Source organism: Hyla sarda, chromosome 8 (assembly GCF_029499605.1).
Source record: "Hyla sarda isolate aHylSar1 chromosome 8, aHylSar1.hap1, whole genome shotgun sequence".
Taxonomy (NCBI): domain Eukaryota; kingdom Metazoa; phylum Chordata; class Amphibia; order Anura; family Hylidae; genus Hyla; species Hyla sarda.
Window position 1 is genome coordinate 170,426,860 of NC_079196.1, and position 24,532 is coordinate 170,451,391.

Sequence of the window (24,532 nt, forward strand, 5' to 3'; positions counted from 1 at the left end):
CCCCCAGATCGGCATAGTTGTCCCCCAGATCGGCATAGTTGTCCCCCAGATCGGTATAGTTGTCCCCCAGATCGGTATAGTTGTCCCCCAGATCGGTATAGTTGTCCCCCAGATCGGTATAGTTGTCCCCCAGATCAGTATAGTTGTCCCCCAGATCGGTATAGTTGTCCCCGGCCCCAGATCCAGTGGCGTTGCGCCCGGGGTGCGGGGGGTGCGGACCGCACCGGGTGACACCAACACCAGGCTGATGGGGCGACACTACTCTGCCAGCACCCCTCCCCGGTCCTCAGCCGCTGACAGCAATCCCCCCTCCCCCGGTCCTCAGCCGCTGACAGCAATCCCCCCCCCCCCGGTCCTCAGCCGTTGACAGCACCCCCCCCCCCCCCGGTCCTCAGCCGCTGACAGCACCCCCGCATGACAGGACCAAACTCCACCCCCACCCTAGCTCCGGCACACGTCGGAGCTAGAGCTAGATGGACGGCGCTAACATGACGCGCCGCCGCCCACACTAGTGAGCCCGGGGACAGCTGGAGCAGCCGAGCCAGCAACCAGTCTGCCCCAGTCAGCCAGGTAGAGAGAAAAAGGGGTGCTGTGGGAGTTCTGGGGGGTTGTTGCTAGTGGATTATGAGGCTGCACCCCATCATACACCAGCACCCCCTCCAGCAGTAGCACCACCATCAACCAGAAAGGGGGGGGGGGTGCTGGTGGATGATGGGCGTGCTATTTCTGGGGGGGGGGGAGTGTTGCTGGTGGATGATGAGGCTGCACCCCATCATACACCAGCACCCCCCCCCCCCCAGCAGTAGCACCACCATCAACCAGAAGGGGGGGGTGCTGGTGGATGATGGGGGTGCTATTTCTGGGGGGGGGAGGTGTTGCTGGTGGATGATGAGGCTGCACCCCATCATCCACCAGCACCCCCCAGCAGTAGCACCACCATCATCCAGCAGGGGGGGTGCTGGTGGATGATGGGGGTGCTATTTCTGGGGGGAGGTGTTGCTGGTCACGGTGGATGATGGGGGTGCTATTTCTGGGGGAGGAGGTGTTGCTGGTGGATAATGAGGCTGCACCCCATCATCCACCAGCACCCCCCCCATCAGTAGCACCACCATCATGCACCAGCACCCGCCCCCCCAGCAGTAACACCCCCATCATCCACCAGCACCCTCCCCCAGCAGTAGCACCCCCATAATCCAGCAGCTGATTCTATTACCATAGGGGGAATGGGGGGGGTGGATGATGGGGTGCTACTGCTGGGGGGTGTTGCCAGGGCACCCCCCGCCCCCCATTCCCCCTACCCCCCTGTTCTGTGGTAATAGCATCAGCTGGTGGATGATGGGGGTGCTACTGCTGGGGGCACGGTGTGTGAGGTTTATATTCATAGAGTGTAGTGTATACCAGGGCTGCACGATATGGGAAAAATGTGCGATTGCGATTTTGGGCCTAAATATTGTGATTTCGATATGTGATGCAATGTAATAAATAAATAGTGAAATCCACTTATGTCATGTCCAATCTCCTCAATTTTACAACTATTCACCCATTTTATGCCCACCGCCCATTTCACATCTCCCCCCCCTTGTCACATTCTGCTCCCCCTTGTTACATATTCCCCCTCCCCCCTTGTCACATATTCCCCCTCCCCCCCTATCGCATATTCTCCCCCCTTATCGCATATTCCCCCTCCCCCCCCTTGTCACATATTCCCCCCCTTGTCACATTCTGCCCCCCATTGTTACATATTCCCCCCCCTTGTCACATTCTGCCCCCCCCCATCACAATCTGCCCCCCTGACACATTCCCCCTTTCCCCTCCTTTAACATTCTGCCCCCTCCACCCCTTGTCACATATTCCCGTCACATTCCTCCTCCCCGGCAGCACACACGCTAGGTTTGTGTGTGTTTGCAGACCTTTGAGGACTTTTACCTTTCAGCCAATCACTGGCTTGACATGTGACACCACTGCGGCCAGTGATTGGCTGAAGGTAAAGGTCCTACAGCTTGTATAGAGACACCGGGACCGCACGGAGGTGTACAGATGCAGGGACCGGGAAGAGGTGAGCATAATGTTTTTAATGTTTTTAATATTTTTTATCCCTGCGCCCTTTACTTAGATCAGTGTTTCTCTACCAGGGTGCCTCCAGCTGTTGTGAAACTACAACTCCCAGCATGCCCGGACAGCTTTTGGCTGTCCGGGCATGCTGGGAGTTGTAGTTTCATAACAGCTGGAGGCACCCTGGTTGGGAAACACAGACTTTTAATATTTAAATTTGTTTTTATCTGCCCTGGCCGGCCCGCGCTGCAGCCGCACATGGGATCCGCCCGGGCAGATAATCGCAAATTTTCCCGGGGGCCATAACGATATATGGCAAAAAAGCAAAAATCGTGATTCGATTGTTTTTGCGATATATCGTGCAGCCCTAGTGTATACTAGATTATTATATTTAGAGGATACAGTGTCTAGCAGGTTTATAATAATAATTATTATTTTCATATAGAGGATGAGAATGCACTGACATAGTGAGGAGCCGTCTGGGCGTCACGTTCTGCAGAGAGAACATTTAGCTGGACCTGGTGGTATGTTACATCTGAATTAGATAAGGAAAGACTATAGAGAAGACGTCACCTGTAATCACTGATATCATTGTGTATTCTCCTCACTATAGAGAAGACGTCACCTGTAGTCACTGATATCATTGTGTATTCTCCTCACTATAGAGAAGACGTCACCTGTAATCACTGATATCATTGTGTATTCTCCTCACTATAGAGAAGACGTCACCTGTAGTCACTGATATCATTGTGTATTCTCCTCACTATAGAGAAGACATCACCTGTAGTCACTGATATCATTGTGTATTCTCCTCACTATAGAGAAGACGTCCCCTGTAGTCACTGATATCATTGTGTATTCTCCTCACTATAGAGAAGACGTCCCCTGTAGTCATTGATATCATTGTGTATTCTCCTCACTATAGAGAAGACGTCACCTGTAGTCACTGATATCATTGTGTATTCTCCTCACTATAGAGAAGACGTCACCTGTAGTCACTGATATCATTGTGTATTCTCCTCACTATAGAGAGGATTCAGATTTTAACTTCCTGGCACCAGTTGATTCAAAAGAAAATAATTTCCAGTGGAGTACCCATTTAAGTAATTCTGGGAGTTGTAGTTTTAAATGGTGAAAACCTCTTTAGCGCTTTTCCATTCTGTGGCAATTGGTATATTTAATTATTATACTGGAATTTTTCACAATGCGCTACACCAGTGGTATCCGTCACAACAGGCTAAAAACTTTATTATGTGGAGGGGGGGGGGGTAGGTATGGGGTGACACCATTTTCTACCGCACCGGGTGACACCAACCCTAGCAACGCCACTGCCCAGATCAGTATAGTTGTCCCCCAGATCAGTATAGTTGTCCCCCAGATTACGAGCATAGTTGTCCCCCAGATCAGTATAGTTGTCCCCCAGATCAGTATAGTTGTCCCCCAGATCAGTATAGTTGTCCCCCAGATCACGAGCATAGTTGTCCCCCAGATTAGGCAGCTCCCCCCCCCCCCACACACACATATATACACACACACACACCTATATATACACACACACATATATACACAGACACACATACACATATACATAGACACATGTAAACACAGACACATATATACACAGACACTCACCCGCCCTGCGCTGCAGAGGGAGACAGGATACACGGCCTCTCCTCCTCTCCCCTCCCTGCTCTGCCTATGGAGGGTTGTAAGACTGCACGGCAGAGGGAAGGAGGGGGAGGGGGAGAGAGGAGACAGGAGGTGCACGCCCCCTCCCCAGCACTGTACAATCTCTTCCTGTCATCGCACAGAGCTCTCCCTGTCACAGGCTGGTGGTGTCAGACCTGGGCATTGTTCGGCCCGACAGTCAGTGGGCTTTGTGTCGGGGGCTGAAACTGTAGTGCGGCAGCCTGCAGGTCACAGGCAAAATGTAGTTGCCGGTCATGAAAGAAGTGCTCTTCTGGGGATGCTGCTCAGTCCGCCCCTGTCAGTGAATGAAAAATACCGGCCATTGCATGGCCGGTATTTTTCATCCAAACTTACCGGCACAGCCCAGAATGTAGATGAAAATACCGGCTGTGCCAGTAAAATACCGGCAGGGTGGCAACCCTACCCCCAAGCAAGTTACTTACTTTAAAAGGGCAGCATCAGCAGTGGGCACTGGTGTCCGGGCCTGTATACACACAGCGGGCCTGCTCCACAAGGTCCAGCATACAGGGCAGTGAGAGAGGGAGGAGCTTCCTGTCTGCTCTTCCCAGTCTGCATAGCGCGGCCTCTGCGTGGTGACTGCTGGCTGAAGATTTATTTTAAAAAAAGGATGCCGGAGTAGATGGCTCCGGGGGGTGAGGGGTGCAGCGGGGGCTCGGACCCCTTACTGGTGAACTAGCTGTACCCCCCTGATGGCCATGAAAGCTGCTAGTGACCTACTGCTGCTAGGGGGGGCACAAGGGGGGGCCAATCATGATGTAGGGGGGGCCATGGTCCCCTCTGGCCCCCCCCTAGAGACGCCACTGTATATTACTGGTCTCTAATGGGACAGATGTGCTTTGGGGCCCCCTGAGGAACCAGGGCCCCGGTGCGACCGCTACCTCTGCTACCTCCATAACTATGCCCTCGATAGGAGGTTCCTTTTACCATTTAGGATTTTGTTCTGCATCGAAACGCTGGCATTGTCTACTTCTTATTTTTTGTGATTAGTAGTTTATAAGTCCATTTGACACTGTGTGCTTATTGGCCGTCTGAATCATTGACAATTAAACAGTATAGTCACAGAGCACCTTGCATGGTTCAGTAGTCGAAGGAGTACTTTTTGCATATATGTGACGGGAGCTGTGGCACAGGTTCACCTGAGAATCGACATAGGGGCACAAACGTGTCACGTACAATGATCACTTCAGTCTTTTGTGCCACAGGTCAAAGCAAGGTACAGCATGCAGCCTGACGTACTTCTGGCCATTGAACGAGCACTCGAAGCAGCCATATACAGTCTCTCTTTTGGAGTTTCCCATCCCACACAGAGCGCAGGGTCCCTTGGAAATGTTATTGGTCAGGAGGTTAACACGAGTGTGAGCGCCTTCTCGCATGTATGTAGTAGAAATGCCAGTCATGATAGCAGCCTTGTCATAGTAATCGGAAAAGATGTCATCCATGTAAGAATCTGCGTTAGCAATGATATCCATTGTTCTTTTTCCTGTACAAGAAAACAATAATTCATTTTAGGGTTACACACAGTACAAAGCAGCCATACCAGTAAATATTTGTGTAACCTTACAGGAAATTATGTAGTGGGGGCTAGCCCATCCTAAATCTCAAACCCTATTACTCCCTTCTTGATCAGTGGGCAGACCCCATACAGGAACCTGTCCTTGTATCTCCTATAATGCCCTATACTCCCTACATGTTTCCTTTAGCAGTTAAGCTGAATTCATCAGGGGAGAATATATAGGTATCAAAGGTCTGTCCACCAGAATGTTACAGTCAATATATAATAAAACACTTCAGATGTTATAGGCAGAATGGGAGAACTACAAATACAAAAATGCACAACTATAGGTGTACAACATTAACAGATGTAATAACACTTGAAATACGACAACACTTTGTAAGGTGCAATCTCGGGAAGCACAAATATATAGATAAACAGATATATGTATGCAGGTGTATTACCACTTTAAATGACTACAGTGCGCTGTACACTGGATATACAACCTCAAACTGCAAGAGTTTAAATGTGTAATATATGCAAAAAGTTAGATATGGAAATAATTTGCAATATATATGCTGTAGGATAAATGTGCAATAGATGTGCAATTACGACATTCCATTAAAGGGGTACTCCCCCCCCCCTAGACATCTTATCCCCTATGCAAAGGATAGGGGATAAGATGTTTGATTGTGGGGGTCCTGCTGCTGGGAACCCCCGTGTTCTCTTTTTCAGCACCCCCTGTCATCTGCTGCAAGGAGCGAAGGAACAGGGGCCGGAGAATTGTGATGTCATGGCCGCACCCCCTCATCATGTCACGGCCAGCCCCCTCAATACCTTTGGATAGGGGATAAGATGTCTAGGGGTGGAGTACCCCTTTAAACGTCCTTCCAGCAATCCCCAATAAATGCATAAGAGGATACATCCAGAGTATGTACAATGTTCAATGCATACAACTGTCCGGGCATGCTAAGAGTTGCAGTTTTGCAACAGCTGGAGGCACACTGGTTGGGAAACAATGATCTACATCCATCTGACTACAGGCTCTCAAGATGGAGTAAAAAACATAGTCACTGACAGTGTCACGGCAAACTCCTGTGATTCTCATCTTACCGGTGAATAAGATGCCTGTTCGGTACAGGGTGTTCCGTATAGCGTTTAATGAAAACGATCTACTGGGCTCCTTCTCAAATCCTCCTTTTGAAGCAGATGAGACACAAAGCTCTAAAAAAAATTAGAAAACATGAGAATGATAAGTTTATTTTCCCTATCTGGACACCATACAATCACCGACATTCAAATTTACATCAGAAAGAAGAAAAGATAGCTGCTTTTTTAGTGCTCCCCTGGCAGACAAAGTATTTTAAACAGTAACTAATGTCCGGACAAAGATTTTAAATAAATAAATAAATAAATTGTTTATTAAAGTCATGGACTTTATTCTCCAGTGACTTTAAATGGGCACTGTCAGATACAAAAACTTTTCATATGTTGTAAATCATGCAAAAACAATAGGTTTTGCAATTGCTTTCATTAGAAAATTTTCAGTATTTCATAATGAAAAAGGCAGTCAAACAACTGCCCCTCCGCCTGCTTGGACACATACTAGTGCTGCTGTGTCCATGCATCATCACCTATGTCATGGACACACTTCCTTGATTGACAGCTGTGAGTGCAGGGCTCAGAGCTGGAAGAACAATCCTCCCACTGTCAGCTTGTGTCCCGCTACTGTCAGTGAGGACAAGCTGGGAGTTGTAGTTTTGCTAATGCTAGGGGAGGTGTGAGCAGAGAGCATACTGAAGGAGGGGGCGGAGACCTGCACAGTGAGACCACGCCCCCTCCCTTTGAGAGGAATTCAGACTAGTGATCTAAATTAAAAGTGTGATAAAATAAATAAATAAAGGTGCTAGACACATAAAAATTAGATGTACATGGTCAGGATTAGGTACTGAGTGATATATTTAAAAAAAAAATTTTTTTTGTTGGATCTGACGGGTACGCTTTAACCCAATAGGCCTGCCGCAATTTTACATTTTTATGTTTTTGTTTTTTTCCTTCTCACCTTCTCATAGCCACAAATCAATTTGTAGGTCAATAAGATTACAATGATACCCAATACAGTTTTTATTTTATTTTACTACCGTATATACTCGAGTATAAGCCGACCCAAATATAAGCCGAGGCCCCTAATTTCACCCCAAAAACCCAGGAAAAGTTATTGACTCGACTATGAGCCTAGGGGGGGGGGGAATACATCATCTCCCCCATGTCCTCATCCAGACCCCCGTCATCATCCAGACCCCCGTTATCATCCCCCCCCCCCCATCATCATCACCGCCTGTCAATCCCGTCAGCCGTCGGCTGTCTGGGCATGCTGGGAGTTGTAGTTTTGAAATCTCGGGAGGTTCGCAGGTTGAAGACCACTGCAGCCTTTGTCATCATCCAGACCCCCCCCCCCCCCCCCTTTAGTTTTCTACTCACCTACCCTCGGTGGGAAGGAAGGGTGAGCTGGTCCGGGCCATCTATGCTGCAGGAACCATCCGGTGGGGAGGGTTAGTCGTTCCGGGCTGTCCATTTTCACCGGGGGGGCCCTCTTCTCCGTGCTGCGGGCCTGCCCTGGACTAGTGACATTGCCTTGACGACGCACAGGGACGTTCATGCGCAGGGAGGCTGCGCATGAATGTCCCTGTGCGCCATCGTCAAGGCAACGTCACTAGTCCGGGGCATGCAACGTCATTCCAGAGGTTTCAAAACTACAACTCCCAGCATGCAATGTCACTAGTCCGGGGCAGGCCCGGAGCACGGAGAAGAGGGCCCCCCGGGTAAAAATGGACAGCCCAGAACAACTAACCCTCCCAACCGGACGGTCCCTGCAGCATAGATGGCCCGGACCAGCTCACCCTTCCTTCCCACCGAGGGGAGGTGAGTAGAAAACTAAAGGGGGGGTCTGGATGATGACGAAGGCCGCAGTGGTCTTCAACCTGCGGACCTCCAGAGGTTTCAAAACTACAGTTCCCAGCATGCGCGGACAGCCGATGGTTCACTCGAGTATAAGCCGAGGGGGGGGGGGGGGGGGGGGGCGTTTTCAGCATGAAAAACCGTGCTGAAAAACTCTGCTTATACTCGAGTATATACAATACTTTAAAAAATGTATACCTTAATTTTTGGTTAGAAAATGAGTATGCTTAAACTTGTCCTCTTCTGACCTCTATAACACTTTTAGTTTTCCGTATACGGGGCGATATGAGGGCTCATTTTTAGCTTAGGGATCTGTAGTATTTATTGGTAGTATTTTTATAGTATATTGGTAGTATTTGATCACTAATTATAAAAAAAATTCTGGTATATGAAGTGACCAAAACTCAGCAATTCTAGACTTTGTTTACATTTTTTTGGCAGACTAGATGGGCCAAATGGTTCTTATCTGCCGACACATTCTATGTTTCTATATTATGTGATGTCAACTTTTATTAGGGAATAGCAGCCATTTCTTACCGTCTTTTAGTAAGCCCTTTGAGGCGCTGGGCTTGCATGTACACCCTGTGTCCTCTAGGGGTTAATATGGCATTTATTTATTTATTATAAATCTTTGTCCTGAAATTTGGTTACTGTTTAAAATACTTTGTCTGCAGGTGAGTGCCAAAAGAATCATCTATCTTTTTCTCATTGGACTTGCTCCACATCTGACTGCTACTTCCGTTCCTTGACCAGACATATGGTTTGATGCAGTGGTATAGATGGTTTGTCGGCACTTCATCGTAGAGGTGGTGCTCGTGGATAAGATAGTCAATAGGATAAGAAATGGATCCCGGCACTCACCAGATGATGCAATAAGTTCAGTTTTATTTGTAGGAATACATCTTTAAGTACAGGACGCGTTTCAGCAATGTATGTCTTCCTCTGCTGTCTGAGACAGCAGAGGAAGGCATACATTGCCGAAACACGTCCTGTACTTAAAGATGTATTCCTACAAATAAAACTGAACTTATTGCATCATCTGGTGAGTGCCGGGATCCATTTCTTATCATATGGTTTGATGCAGGCGGTTGCCGGCTATACTGTATACAAGACGGATACTGATGTTGACAGCACAACACCCTGAGGTGAGTGTACTACATCCTTTGTACCCTCTTTGTAGTCTTCTTTTTCACATACACATAAGACATCAGAAAAGATGACACTTACCAAAGTGACCATCCAGATGAATGTACAGATCAAAGCTACTAAACGCTATGGTTGTGTGCGCGGGAAATACAATAGCTTTGTCGCGCCCTTTGTGGTTTTTCTCATCAATTATGTAAAACTGCAATTCATTAGGAAACAAGAAATGTCATTAGTGAAGATAGGGAATATTTGATTACCCATCGAAAGATACAAATATTCCTTATTGGTCAGAACACGGGAAGTACTAACTCTATAGTGGACCTGTCAGCAGGAATTGGTGTAATTAAGCAAATTACCTCATACTTTTTTTTTCATCTCCATAGTCCTTTCCAGTGCTAAGATACAAGACTTTTTGTTATTATGTAAATAAGACTCAAGTGCCTGGGGGGCATTCTTAATTACAGCAAGATTCCAATGAAATCCAGTCCATGTCCTTGTTATTACCAACCACAGCCTGCTTGCATCCGCCTACCCCATTTGACTGACTAGACAGAGGAAAGGCTATGGTCTGGACTTACATGGGCTCTTGTCGTGTTGAGGAACGCCCCCTGGGCACTTGAGCCCCATTTGCTTAATAACGAAAAATCAAGACTATGGATTATGTTTGCTATTTTTTTTTTTGCCCAGTCAAACACCTGCCCTGTCTTTTTTATTCCTTCTTGATGTGGTTATTGTGGTATTATGTGGTGGTGTGCATTATATAGACATTTTTTATTTGTCCTTGTTTTCTTCCTTTGTTTTTCTGTTAGTTTCATCACAAAACATGTGATTCTTTCATCATGACTCGAAGATTTCTACTTAAAAATTGTGGGTGGTGCTTTGGGTAAATTTAGATAAACACTATAAAAAATGGCCACATACATGTACACGTTTTCCCCCCCAACCTATAGAACTACAAAATCCAGATAAAAAAGCTATGGCCAGAGCATGCAGTAAATTTTGAAAAACTGCCCTAAAATGTAAAAATGGCACTAAAATGTAAAAAACACATAAACAAAAGCACCAGGAAGGAATGGAATATATATTTCCCTATTGACTCCCAGCTAATGCCTGGGCATTTTCCGTCCAAATACTGATTCCAAAAAATGAAGTATAATATTGGAGTAAATTATTGGAGTTTTATCTTTGGCCACTAGATGTCAGCACAACAAGCTATTGATCAGTAAGTTGAAGTATAACCATAGTCTTATGGCAGTGTTTTTCAGTGTGGGGGGGTATTTATGGAGCATTTTACTGGGTATATTTGTCACAATTAGAGATGAGCGAACTTACAGTAAATTCGATTCGTCACGAACTTCTCGGCTCGGCAGTTGCTGACTTATCCTGCATACATTAGTTCAGCTTTCAGGTGCTCTGGTGGGCTGGAGACTCTCTCCTAGGACTATATCCACCTTTTCCCACCGGAGCACCTGAAAGCTGAACTAATGTATGCAGGATAAGTCAGCAACTGCCGAGCCGAGAAGTTCGTGACGAATCGAATTTACTGTAAGTTCGCTTATCTCTAGTCACAATCTTTTGGCACGGTGCATTTTTTGCAACTTTTTGTGTGACTTTTCATTTACATGTGTTTTTTACGTGGTAGACGTGTTTTGAGTTGTGTTTTTACAGTGGCCAGGGATTTATTATGTTCAACTTTTAAGTTTGTTGCATCTTTTGGCGCAAATCTACAATCAAAACTACAACTTCTAGCATGCCCGGACAGGCTTTTGCTGTTCTCCAGACATGCTGGGAGTTGTAGTGCCTTATGGTGTAAAGAAATCCACGTAGGGTTTCTAAATTCAGAGAAGACTATTTAGAAAGTTGTTGACAGTAAAGTGTGATATCTGCATACTTACCCTCATGGCTTCTCCCCACATACCAGCATGGACAGACAGAGAACACTGGCGAGTTGTCCGAATGCTCTCCATGACCACACATAGGATTTCCTTCCCATTTTCTCTTGATTGACGAACTAAACAGTGATCCAAGTCAATTGTCCTAAGAATAGAAAAATTCTAATGAGATTAAAAAGAAATGAATTGGTCAGCCAATACCTATTTGCTGCTAGACAGTGGAACAGCAGACAGGATGCTATTGTTAAATTAATAGACATGAATACAACTTAACTAAAGCCGTAGTCGTGACCCTGTACAACTGTTCCAGTTACCATTTGCCAGAAAGTTGCCGGGTAGACGATAGTCTAAAATTTAGCTTAATGCATAAAATGTGTATCAGGTCCTGGAAAGTTTGCAAAATGTATTATTCTGCATTTCACTTAATCTAATCTTAATCTAATGCATACACTGAAGTAACCAAAGTGTCAAGGGTTAATATTTCCTTCATTTATTTTACACAGTTGAATAGTGGTTCTGTCATATGCATCTCCCAACCTATCATTGCAGGAGATAGTCCTTAGTCCAACTTTTCTCTGCTGGGGCAATGGAGGGATATTATCCAGGGGCGGACTGGCCTATTGGGATACCAGGAAAATTCCCGATAGGCCGCCGCCCTGAGTCCTGACAAGTCACTGTGTTAGGCTGGGTTCACATCACGTTCGGTTCGGTCGGCTCATTTTTGCGCCGTATGCACTTTAACAACCAGACCTAAAACCGTGGTTGAGCACAGTTTTAGGTCCGGGGAAAAAGCGCATAGAGCACAAAAATGAGCCGACCGAACCGAACGTTTCACTCCGTCCGGCTCATTGAAATGAATTACATACGGGAGCGCATACGAAAGCATATGGGAGTGCGAGGTTTTAGCTCCCCCTGCCGTATGCGCTCCCATATGTGAACCCCGCCTTTAGTCTGTCAGCAGTGTCTGGACCTGTGTGCACCACAGCTGCAACATCACACACAGGTCTAAGGCTCTGACAGGCTGATACAGTGAGCGGAAGTCCGGAGGTCTGGGGTACAGAGTCTGTAATGGGAGCTGTACAGACAGTACACTCCCCTCTACTCTCTGCCTCCTCACTGCTCCTGGCCCCTCCTCCTGTCCGCACACAGTGACTGCAGCTGCTCGGGGGAGGATCTACTATACTGGGTGAGAGGAAAAGGGAACCTAATGTTATTACTATGTAAGGGAAAGGGTGGGAGTCCTGTTATGTGGTGTGTGTGTGGGGGCCTGGTAAGGGGGAGACCTGTGATGGGGGGCTGCAAAGGGGGGGGACCAGTGATGCTGGGGTCTGTAAATGGGGAACTGTGATGTTGGGGGGCTGCAAAGGGGGGACATGTGATGTGAGGGGCTGCAAAGGGGGGACCTGTGATATGATGGCTGCAAAGGGGGGATCTGTGATGTGAGGGGCTGCAAAGGGGGGATCTGTGATGTGTGGGGCTGCAAAGGGGGGAACCTGTGATGTGAGGGCTGCAAAGGGGGGAACTGTGATGTGTGGGGCTGCAAAGGGGGGAACCTGTGATGTGAGGGGCTGCAAAGGGGGGAACATGTGATGTGTGGGGCTGCAAAGGGGGGAACCTGTGATGTGTGGGGCTGCAAAGGGGGGACCTGTGATGTGTGGGGCTGCAAAGGGGGGACCTATGATGTGTGGGGCTGAAAAGGTGGGGGGGACCTGTGATGTGGGGGGCTGCAAAGGTGGGGGGACCTGTGATGTGAGGGGCTGCAAAGGGGGGACATGTGATGTGAGGGGCTGCAAAGGGGGACCTGTGATGTGAGGGGCTGCAAAGGGGGGGGGGGGGCTGTGATGTGAGGGCTGCAAAGGGGGGGCCTGTGATGTGAGAGGCTGCAAAGGGGGGACCTGTGATGTGTGGGGCTGCAAATGGGGGGGGGGGGACGACCTGTGATGATGGGGTCTGTAAAGGGGGGACCTGTGATGATGGGGTCTGTAAAGGGGGGACCTGTGATGATGGGGTCTGCAAAGGGGGGACCTGTGATGTGAGGGGCTGCAAAGGGGGACCTGTGATGTGTGGGGCTGCAAAGGGTGGACCTGTGATGTGAGAGGCTGCAAAGGGGGGACCTGTGATGTGTGGGGCTGCAAATGGGGGGGGGGACGACCTGTGATGATGGGGTCTGTAAAGGGGGGACCTGTGATGATGGGGTCTGTAAAGGGGGGACCTGTGATGATGGGGTCTGCAAAGGGGGGACCTGTGATGTGAGGGGCTGCAAAGGGGGGACCTGTGAAGTGAGCGGCTGCAAATGGGGACCTGTGAAGTGGGGGGCTGCAAAGGGGGTACCTGTGATGTGGGGGGCTGCAAAGGAGGGGACCTGTGATGTGCGGGGCTGCAAAGGGGGGACTTGTGATGTGGAGGGCTGCAAGGAGGGGGGCTGTAATGTTGGTGGGTGCTGTGGGAGAGGGGAGACCAGTTATGTGGAGGCTGGGTACGGGGGACCTGTGATATGAGGGGCTGAAGAGGGGATGCCTTTGATGTAGGGGGCTGGAGAAGGGGGGTACCTGTGATGTGGGGGGCTGGAGAGGGGGGACCTGTGATGAAGGGGGACCTGTAATGTCGGGTAGGGGGTAGGTTCTGGGAAGAGGAGACCTACTGTTACTACTTTGTAAGGGAGGGGCACTTTGGTTCACTTTGTCAAGGCATCACGATCCCATGACACTCGATCATTCAAAGGAATTTTAGATTGTAAATGCCACCGAAATCGGTGATTTGTCCTCAGGGCGGGTCTCAGCATGGCAGGTGACGCATCTCTCCCTGTATCAGTGGTCTCCAAACTGTGAATCTCCAGCTGTTGCTAAACTAAAACTCCCAGCAAAATGACAACTTCCAGCATGCACAGACTGTTGTTGGAATACCTAACAGTCCACAGTTTTGAGACCTAAGGGAGATTTATCAAAGCCTGTGCAAAGGAAATGTTGCCCAGTTGATTGGTGAGTGCTTCCAATAATGTTCTACTGTGAGACTGTTATGCTTACTGCTATAAACTATTGGGATTGAGCACCCCATCTGTATGCAGGAACCTGCAAAGTCAGGAAAAGGTGTAGTGTTAGACTTTGTAGTGTTGACCACTGTCTTCCAGGGTCTCCCTATTCACTGCTAGAGACTAGAGAGACGTGTCAATCAAGCCGGCTGGGCAGGGAGCAGCCGCCAGGACCTGCCCCTGTGACTATTTACCTGTATTCTGGTAGCATTTTCAAACTATGTCTCAATGCCTGCACCAGTGTTATGCTTCCCACGGTATTTTAACCCTATGTAATATCTATTACGGGAGGGGGAACAGTAAAAAAAAAGAACCTCTCTAAAATTCCTCGCTTTTACACTGCCACTGAAATGACAGAATTCTGTTCCTGGTATCTGGCACTTTTGGTTAGGTGACGTGACGTCACATGGCCAGCCATCCAATCAGCGCCTGAGTCTGGACATTGCTTCGGCCTGTAATTGAATGAGCAGCTGTGAGATCAGGTAACCTAACCCAGAAGCGCTGGACACTGGGAACTGAGTTCCGTGATTCTGGCGGTAGCGCAAGTGACTGCTACAATAACGCAATGCTGTGGGGCTGGTGTGACTATTTTTCCAGGGCTGGTTTTTAGGGGTGTAGAGGAATGTGCATGGGTGACAGAGGGGTGTAGAGTAGTGTACATGGGTGACAGAAGGGTGTAGAGGAGTTTACATGGGTGAAAGAGGGGTGTAGAGGAGTGTACATGGGTGACAGAGGGGTGTAGAGGAGTGTACATGGGTGACAGAGGGGTGTAGAGGAGTGTACATGGGTGACAGAGGGGTATAGAGGAGTGTACATGGGTGACAGAGGGGTGTAGAAGAGTGTACATGGGTGACAGAGGGGTGTAGAGGAATGTGCATGGGTGACAGAGGGGTGTAGAGTAGTGTACATGGGTGACAGAAGGGTGTAGAGGAGTTTACATGGGTGACAGAGGGGTGTACATGGGTGACAGAAGGGTGTAGAGGAGTGTACATGGGTGACAGAGGGGTGTAGAGGAGTGTACATGGGTGACAGAGGGGTGTAGAGGAGTGTACATGGGTGACAGAGGGGTGTAGAGGAGTGTACATGGGTGACAGAGGGGTGTAGAGGGATGTACTTGAGTGACAGAGGGGTGTAGAGGGGTGTATAGGGGGATGGCCAAGGTGGACATGGATGACAGGGGGGTGGACAGGAGGGACAGAGGGGTGAATAGGGTGGAGGGACATGGGTGACAGATGTAGACTGGGGAGTGGTCAGAGGGGTGGATAAGGGGTGAACATGTGTTACAGACATGGATGACAGGATGGTGGACATGGGAGATAGAGGAGTGTACATGGATGACAGGGGTGTAGAGGAATGTACATGGGTGACAGAGGGGTGTAGAGGAGTGTACATGGGTGACAGAAAGGTGTAGAGGAGTGTACATGGGGGATAGAAGGGTGTAGAGGAGTGTACATGGGTGACAGAGGGTTGTACATAGGTGACAGAGGGGTGTAGAGGAGTGTACATGGGTGACAGAGGGGTGTAGAGGAGTGTACATAGGGGGCAGAGGGGTGTAGAGGAGGGTACATGGATGGCAGAGGGGTGTAGAGGAGTGTACATGGATGACAGAGGGGTGTAGAAGAGTGTACATGGGTGACAGAGGGGTGAAGAGGAGTGTACATGGGTGACAGAGGGGTGTAGAGGAGTGTACATGGGTGACTGGTGTGTAGAGGGGAGACAGAGGGGTGTACATGGGTGACAGGGGTGTAGAGGAGTGTACATGGGAGGCAGAGGGGTGTAGAGGAGTGTACATGGGTGACAGAGGGGTGAAGAGGAGTGTACATGGGTGACAGAGGGGTGTAGAGGAGTGTACATGGGTGACTGTTGTGTAGAGGGGAGACAGAGGGGTGTACATGGGTGACAGAGGGGTGTAGAGGAGTGTACATGGGTGACAGGGGTGTAGAGGAGTGTACATGGAAGACAGAGGGGTGTAGAGGAGTGTACATGGGTGACAGAGGGGTGTAGAGGAGTGTACGTGGGTGGCAGAGGGGTGAAGAGGAGTGTACATGGGTGACTGGTGTGTAGAGGGGAGACAGAGGGGTGTACATGGGTGACAGAGGGGTGTAGAGGAGTGTACATGGGTGACAGGGGTGTAGAGGAGTGTACATGGAAGACAGAGGGGTGTAGAGGAGTGTACATGGGAGGCAGAGGGGTGTAGAGGAGTGTACATGGGTGACAGAGGGGTGAAGAGGAGTGTACATGGGTGACAGAGGGGTGTAGAGGAGTGTACATGGGTGACTGGTGTGTAGAGGGGAGACAGAGGGGTGTACATGGGTGACAGAGGGGTGTAGAGGAATGTACATGGGTGACAGGGGTGTAGAGGAGTGTACATGGGAGGCAGAGGGGTGTAGAGGAGTGTACATGGAAGGCAGAGGGGTGTAGAGGAGTGTACATGGGTGACAGAGGGGTGTAGAGGAGTGTACATGGGTGGCAGAGGGGTGTAGAGGAGTGTACATGGGTGGCAGAGGGGTGTAGAGGAGTGTACATGGGTGACAGAGGGGTGAAGAGGAGTGTACATAGGTGGCAGAGGGGTGTAGAGGGTTGTACATGGGTGACAGAGTGGTGTAGAGGGATGTAGATGGGTGACAGGGGTGTAGAGGGATGTACTTGAGTGACAGAGGGGTGTAGAGGGGTGTATAGGGGGATGGCCAAGGTGGACATGGATGACAGGGGGGTGGACAGGAGGGACAGAGGGGTGAATAGGGTGGAGGGACATGGGTGACAGATGTAGACTGGGGAGTGGTCAGAGGGGTGGATGGGGGGTGAACATGTGTTACAGACATGGATGACAGGATGGTGGACACGGGAGATATGGGGGTGAACAGGGATGACAGGGGGTGGACAAGGATGACAAGGGGAATAAAAGAGGGGTGACAAAGGGACAGAGGGGTGAATAGGGGGTGGACATGGGTGACGGGGTAGGGGTGGACAAAGTGGACATGGATGACAGGGGTGAGGGGGGGTGGACAGGGTTAAGAAGGGGTAACTGAGGGTAGGAAAGCGTACAGTCCCTTAAGCCATTTTTCTTCACTACACTGGCACTACACTAATCAGGCACAGCTTCCACCTTCCTCCCCTCTCCGGCAGGGCACCGACTCAGGGCTTCGACAGGGCACTCACTCACTGGGCCGCTGGAGGGGAGGGGGACGCTGGGGCACGGGTCACTACACCGGCACGGTAAGCAGGTAGAGCACCGTCAGTGCACTCACTCACTGGGCAGCAGGGTGAGAGGGATGCAGGGGGATGCGGTGTGTGCACGCACAGCATAGCGCACACATACTTCCCTTCCCCCCTGCCGCGCCATAAAATACAGACGCAAAAGCCGGGACGGTGAATTAAAAAAATATATATTTGCCGGCAAAATCCTGCGGCCCCCCAGTTGGGAATCACTGCTCTAGATAGAGTCTGTATATGATATCCTAACCAAAGTAGCTTTTGTTGTATTGTAACAAGTTACTTCCTACTCACATGTATTGTTCTACTATAGTCAATTAACTAATAAGCTTGTAATGCTTTCTTACTAATGATATCTAATTGATATTCATTTATATATATATCATTGTGTTTGTTAGGCTTCTTTCACACTACAAAAGTCTCCGTTTTTAAACATCCGTACGAAGTTCCGTCTGAAAATCAGCTGAAAACGTCAGTTCCAAAATCCTATACTGCCGTTAGAAAATCCCATCATAGTCTATGGGATTTTTCTAATAGCCGTTTTAACCCGTTATAGCCCCTTATTAATAACGGCTGTTATTTTGTGACGGAAGATAGAAACGGGAGAAATAGTTCATGAACCTGCATATCTTTATAATACCTGTCAGGGCCGCAGGCTGGGCCGTCCTCCTGCCCTGTACAGTAACACGGGCCGGACTGGCCTCTTTGGCAACCAGGAAATATCTCATTTCAGCCGCTTACCCTGTGGGCCAGGCTGGAAAAGAGCAAGCACAGCTATGCGTGTAATGACGCTCGGTCACGTCACGCTCCCAGAACTTAAGGGCCTACGTTTTGACGCCGGCCCTAGGTATTCTGAGAGTGTGACGTGACCGAGCGTCATTACGCGCGTAGCTGTGCTTGCTCTTATCTGGGGAAGGTGCTGCCCTGAATCCCCGGCAACTAAAAAGGTACCTGCCGGGGGTGGGGGTTGTCTAATCTGGGGGTACTAGCTGTCTACTGGGGGGGTCTAATCTGGGTGTACAATCTACCTACTGGGGGGGTCTAATCTGGGGGTACTACCTGTGTACTGGGGGGTCTAATCTGGGTGCACTACCTGTCTACTGGGGGGTCTAATCTGGGGGTAATACCTGTCTACTGGGGGGTCTAATCTGGGGGTACTACCTGTGTAATGGGGGGGTCTAATCTGAGTGTACTACCTGTCTACTGGGGGGTCTAATCTGGGGGTAGTACCTGTCTTCTGGGGGGGGGGTCTAATCTGGGGGTACTACCTGCCTACTGGGGGGGGCTAATCTGGGGGTACTACCAGATTGTGACGTCACACTCCGCCCCTCAATGCAAGCCTATGGGAGGGGGCGTGATAGCTGTCACGCCCCCTCCCGTAGGCTTGCATTGAGGCGCGGAGTGTGACGTCACACGGGGGCGGAGGCGTGACGTCACATGCCGCCGGCCCGGTGGTCATCCGTAATCAGACCCGGAGCGAACACGCTCCGGGGACTGATTACAAACAGGGTGCCGCGTGCAAGATCCCGGGGGTCCCCAGCGGCGGGACTCCCGCGATCAGGAATCTTATCCCCTATCCTTTGGATAGGGGATAAGATGTGTAAGCACCGGAGAACCCCTTTAAGGATCTGACCACTGTCACTTTAAGCATTAATAACTCTGAGATGCTTGGACTTATGAATTTGATTCCGAGATAGTTTTTTCGTGACAAATTCTACTTTATCCTGGTGGTAAATTTTTGTTGATACTTGCATCATTTCTTGGTGAAAAATTCCCAAATTTTATGAAAAATGTGAAAAGTTTGCATTTTTCTAACTTTGAAGCTCTCTGCTTGTAAGGAAAATAGACATCCCAAATAAATGATATATTCATTCACATATACAATATATCTACTTTATGTTGGCATCATACGGGAGATATCTTTATATTATTATATTATATACAATATATTATGTTGGCATCATAAAGTTGACATGGTTTTTACTTTTGGAAGACATCAGAGGGCTTCAGAGTTCAGCATCAATTTTCCAATTTTTCACAAAATTTTCAAAATCGGAATTTTTCAGAGACCATGTCAGTTTTGAAGTGGATTTGAATGTCCTTCATATTAGAAATACCCCACAAAGGACCCCATTATAAAAACTGCACCCCTCAAAGTATTCAAAATGACATTCAAAATGTTTGTTTACCCTTTAGGTGTTTCACAGGAATAGCAGCAAAGTGAAGGAAAAAATTCAAAATCTCAATTTTTTACACTAACATGTTCTTGTAGACCCAGTTTTTGAATTTCAACAAGGGGTAAAAGGAGAGAAATCCCCCCAAATGTGAAACTCAATTTCTCTTGAGTAATGAAATACCTCATATGTGTGTGTAAAGTGTTCGGAGGGCGCAGTAGAGGGCTCAGAAGGGAAGGAGCAACAATGGAATTTTGGAGAGTGAAATGTTTTGGGGTGGCATGTCACATTTAGGAAGCCCCTATTATGCCAGAACAGCAGAAAAGCCCCCACATGGCATACTATTTTGAAATCTACACCCCTCAAGGCACATAACAAGGGCGGGGGTTTACAACAAGGAAATTTGCTGTAAACCCCCGCCCATGTGAATATACCCTGTACATTCACATGGGGGGTGGGCAAGACTACAACTCCCAGCATGCCCTTTGTCTGTCCGTGCATGCTGGGGGTTGTAGTTATGCAACAGCTGGAGGCACACTGGTTGCAAAACACTGAGTTTGTTACTTAACTCAGTGTTTCGCAACCCGTGGGCCTCCAGCTGTTGCTCAACTACAACTCCCAGCATGCATGATCTGTCAGTGCTTTCTGGGAGTTATAGTTTTGCAACAGCTGGAGGCACACGTGTTGGGAAACACTGAGTTAGGAAACAGACAATGCTTCCCAACCAGTGTGCCTCCCAATACTACTCCAAGCATGCCCAGACAGTCCAGGCATGCTGGGAGTTGTAGTTCTGTAACATCTGGCCCTTCAGATGTTGCCAAACTACAACTCCCAGCATGCCTGGGCAGTCCGGGCATGCTGGGAGTTGTAGTTTTGGAACATCTGGAAGAGCACAGATTGGAGACCTCTACACAGTGGTCTCCAAACTGTGGCCCTCCAGATGTTGCAAAACTACAACTCCCAGAATGCCTTCTAGAAGCAGCAGGGAAGATCACATTACAGCGATCTTCACTGCTGTGTCTGATGCCACAGCTGCCTCCTCCACTTGTGCCTGCCGCCGGTCCTGGTCCCAGGTATGTGCCGCTGTGGGCAGACCAAGGGAAATGAACTTTAACCCCCCCAGTCAGCTGAGACACTGTGATTGTTCCACAGGGACCAATCACAGTGATTGTTGACTAGGACCATCCACAGATGGTCCTGGGGGGGCTTGCAGAAGTTGTCTCCTGCTGGTAACAGTGGGATTTCTGCCAGTTAACCCATGCGATGCCGCGCATCGCACGGCGGAATGCGCGAAGGACCTGCCCAATCTGCCGTTTATATAAGGCATTCTGCGGGAAGGGGTTAGTTGAGTTATTACCGTACGACAAAGTGCTCCACCAATCAGAGGCTGAGCAGTGCTATTGGCTGTCTGGGCATGCTGGGAGTTGTAGTTATGTGAAACCATATTCAACTGCGGCTCTTCATACATTTGGGGCACCTTACTCCTAGATATTTTTGTTTCTCACTGACATATAAAACACTGATTTATAATAAATTCCCTAATTTGTCTATTATAACAGTAATTACAACTATTGGAATTTTTGTCAAATAAAAATGTTTATTCATCTTTTCCAGTGTTCATACATACAGGTTGGTGGTGAATGCCCATAGTATACTGGCGATGATGGTAATGACACCTTTAATCTCGGGGATATTGACAATTAGGATGGCAACGGTGACCCGTCCCAGGAACTGTCTGACCGAGTTAATATAGTCCATCGGTCCGGTGATGCTGGTCACTATCCCCCTTGGCATAACCCACGTCAGAAGCTGGAGTGTGATGGCGATCCAGGTGAGCCTGTCACTGATGAAGCCGATCCAGCTGATGGCGGTGGGGTTACAGATCACGTAAAGAAGCTCTATAGTGCTGCCGGTGCTAATCCAGGTCACAAACTCATTGACTGGGTTCATCCAGGCAAGCAGGGAGCTGCTGGTGATGGTGGGGATCCAGAAGATCAAGTCAGTGGTGGTGTCTATCCAGGACAGCAGGTCACTGATGATAGTAACAAACGAGATCAGGTCGTCAACAGCATCTATAAACCGGTCCAGCAGGTTGTTATTGATGGGAATATAGCATAGCAGGGAGATGATCAGGTCACCATAAGTGCTGATCCAGCCAAGATAGTTTTTGATGATGGCCGCCCCGCTCTGCAGGGTGTTGGTAATGGAATCCCAGTTGATCGCGTCGTTGCTGGCAGTGGTGTCATTACTCCCCAGGACAGGGGTGATCTTTCTGATCCTGGTCCTGGTCCAGATGGGACACTTCATGTCGCTGCTGGCAGAGGTTTGATTACTCACCAGGACAGGGATGATCTTTCTGATCCTGGTCCTCGTCCAGATGGGACACTTCATGTCGCTGCTGGTAGTATTCAAGCTGGGCAGATCTCTGATGGTATCGTTCTGCCCTTGCAGGTGGCTGGAGGTGATATTCCGGCTCGGTTGGTTGCTGGTGATTTCAAACCAGAAACTCGGGCCGGTGGTGAAGAGGGAACCCAGGAGGATGGTAACTGTCCAGCACATGCTACAGGCCAAATTGACCTCATCCCTGCTGATGTGGTCCCCTCGAATCATGATAAAATAAAATAAAAAGCGCAAGGAAACAATATAGAAACACTAGTGCTCGCTAGATTGCAGTCCTCAGAATAAGGCCTCTGGGGCTCTGCACCTCTTTTCCAGCTATCACCATTTGTGAAGTCACATGTGTGATGTCATACGGAATGTCACTGCTCTGAGGACAGGTGTAGACATGGACATTTACATCCATTTGTTTTATAGGATGAAATAAGCTTTTTATTATTAAATAAAGGTATAGAAAACTCTGGGTGTAGGGTGTTTTTTTTGGGGGGGGGGCGCGGTGACTTTATACGGAGGACTGGGTATTTGGGTGGGAAGGAACGTCACTTTATAACATAGAAGACAAACAAATATAATATATAATAATATAAAAATATAAATATTAATAAAATTCTGACAAAAAGTCCAACGTTATCTACAGATTTGGGTAGTCTGGCAGGAGGATTCCTCATTTTTGAGAATAGGAGGAGGAGGAAAGTGATGGTGGGGGAAGAATACACAGCTCCCGGATTGATCAGAACACTACAGCTCTGCTTCATTGGGAGTAGTCACCTGCACCCCAACCCCCATGTTTCTTTTTTCCCCCTATATATTGCAACTTATCCCTTCTAAATATATAACTACAAACGCCAAAAGCGTAACACATTGTAACCCCGACACCAAATAAAGTACAAATCGATGTATGAAAATATATGTTTTTTTATTAATAAAAGAACATGATTCTAGAAATGTACATAATAGACGGAATAAAATAAATATATATCAATATATGTAAAAAATATTGGCTGCAAATAATGGCTACAGGTACGGTATATATATAATAGTGACCCAATAGAAAAGGAATAACACACCTGCCGCTGGGTCGGAAGCGACGTTGGACACCGCGGCACTCGTGTGATGGAGCACGCAACGTGCATTCACATTATAAAGCGTGTGCGGCCACGAAAACATGGCCACAGTCACTCATACTGCGCATGTGTGCACGAAAAAATTCTAGGAGGAAAGACAAGCTTCCCCAAAATGACCGCAGATCGCTGCTAATAGAGGGATTTACAAAATAAGCTGAACATCGGACCCAGGGCTAAATAATACAAAGAACGAAAATATAAAGTAGGAGAACTGACTGTGGACTGTGAAGGCAATAACATGGCTATAAATAATACAAATACATTAGAGATAATAGTAATAATGATTATAATAATAATCCGGAGGAAAATGAAAGCATAAAAAAAAAATGACCAGGATGTGATCACATGCATAATGGTAAAACAAATAAATAGTGCATGCAACATATACAACAAGGAGAAAAATATTTGTGTACAAAAATACATTTATAGAAGTGTATAAATGAATATTGATTAGTGTGCAGGAATGATGTATACTAAAACCAAATGGATAGGAGCAGTGCCTGCAGAGTGCAAGAATATATAGAGCATGCAATACAATACATACATATACAAAAGATATAAAAAGTGCAGAGATATAGTGCGTATGGTACAATGCATATATATATATATATATATATATATATATATATATATATATATATATATATATATACAAAACATGCATAATATAAAAGGATCCTGCATGTCAGAGGCCATGTGCCCAGCAGAGGTGAGTGGATTAGGCATGTTAGGGTCTCATCCGACAAGAGGCCACCTCTGTGTGGTGGATGGGGACACGTTTTGATCAAAAAGTGCGCTAAGAGCCTCTATTTTTTGACCAAGAGAGCTGCTGCTGCAGCCTTCTTTTTTGTATACTTTATATACATACAACGGAAATTATATTGTTTATAAAATGGTGTAAATCTCTTTTATTGAGTAACGAAAACTGAGATTGGGAACCTTTTCCAAAATTTCTTTTATTTCTTTCCTATTAAAAATTATATTTAAAAAAGAACTCTACACAAAAAATGTAAAAAATTTATATAAACTGTATACTCATTATCGACCGCCAGTTTATAGAATCATTGGGGGAGATTTCTCATTAGGGTCTATTGTAGACACAGATCTGCCCCTTTACACCTCTTGTCTAACACTCTTGCTCAAAAATGTACAAAAGTTGTGCACGTCCTTTGATAAATTTTGCGCAAATATGGAAACACCCCCCTGGCTCTACCGTGCACTCCTTCTCTACCTCCACGGCACTGCTCACATAGCTAGAAGTGCTGGAGCAGCAGTTTGCGCCGAACAAAACTCTGCACAATAGTAAAATCATAAATATTTATAAAGTACACAGAGGGGAGATTCTC

At 47.8% G+C, this 24,532-nt stretch overlaps 1 protein-coding gene across 1 annotated transcript in view; it reads right to left on the reverse strand.

Moving 5' to 3' along the window:
• Window positions 1-3,597: 3,597 nt before the first annotated feature.
• Window positions 3,598-24,532, reverse strand: part of LOC130284283 (pejvakin-like) — a 48,592-nt gene continuing 27,657 nt past the window's right edge. Inside the window, exons 2-5 of the mRNA XM_056534500.1 lie at window positions 11,254-11,395; window positions 9,440-9,557; window positions 6,368-6,478; window positions 3,598-5,242 (exon numbers count right to left, since the gene is read on the reverse strand). Coding sequence (XP_056390475.1) covers window positions 4,941-5,242; window positions 6,368-6,478; window positions 9,440-9,557; window positions 11,254-11,395 — 673 coding nt within the window. The 3' untranslated portion in view covers window positions 3,598-4,940. The remainder of the gene's footprint in view (window positions 5,243-6,367; window positions 6,479-9,439; window positions 9,558-11,253; window positions 11,396-24,532) is intronic.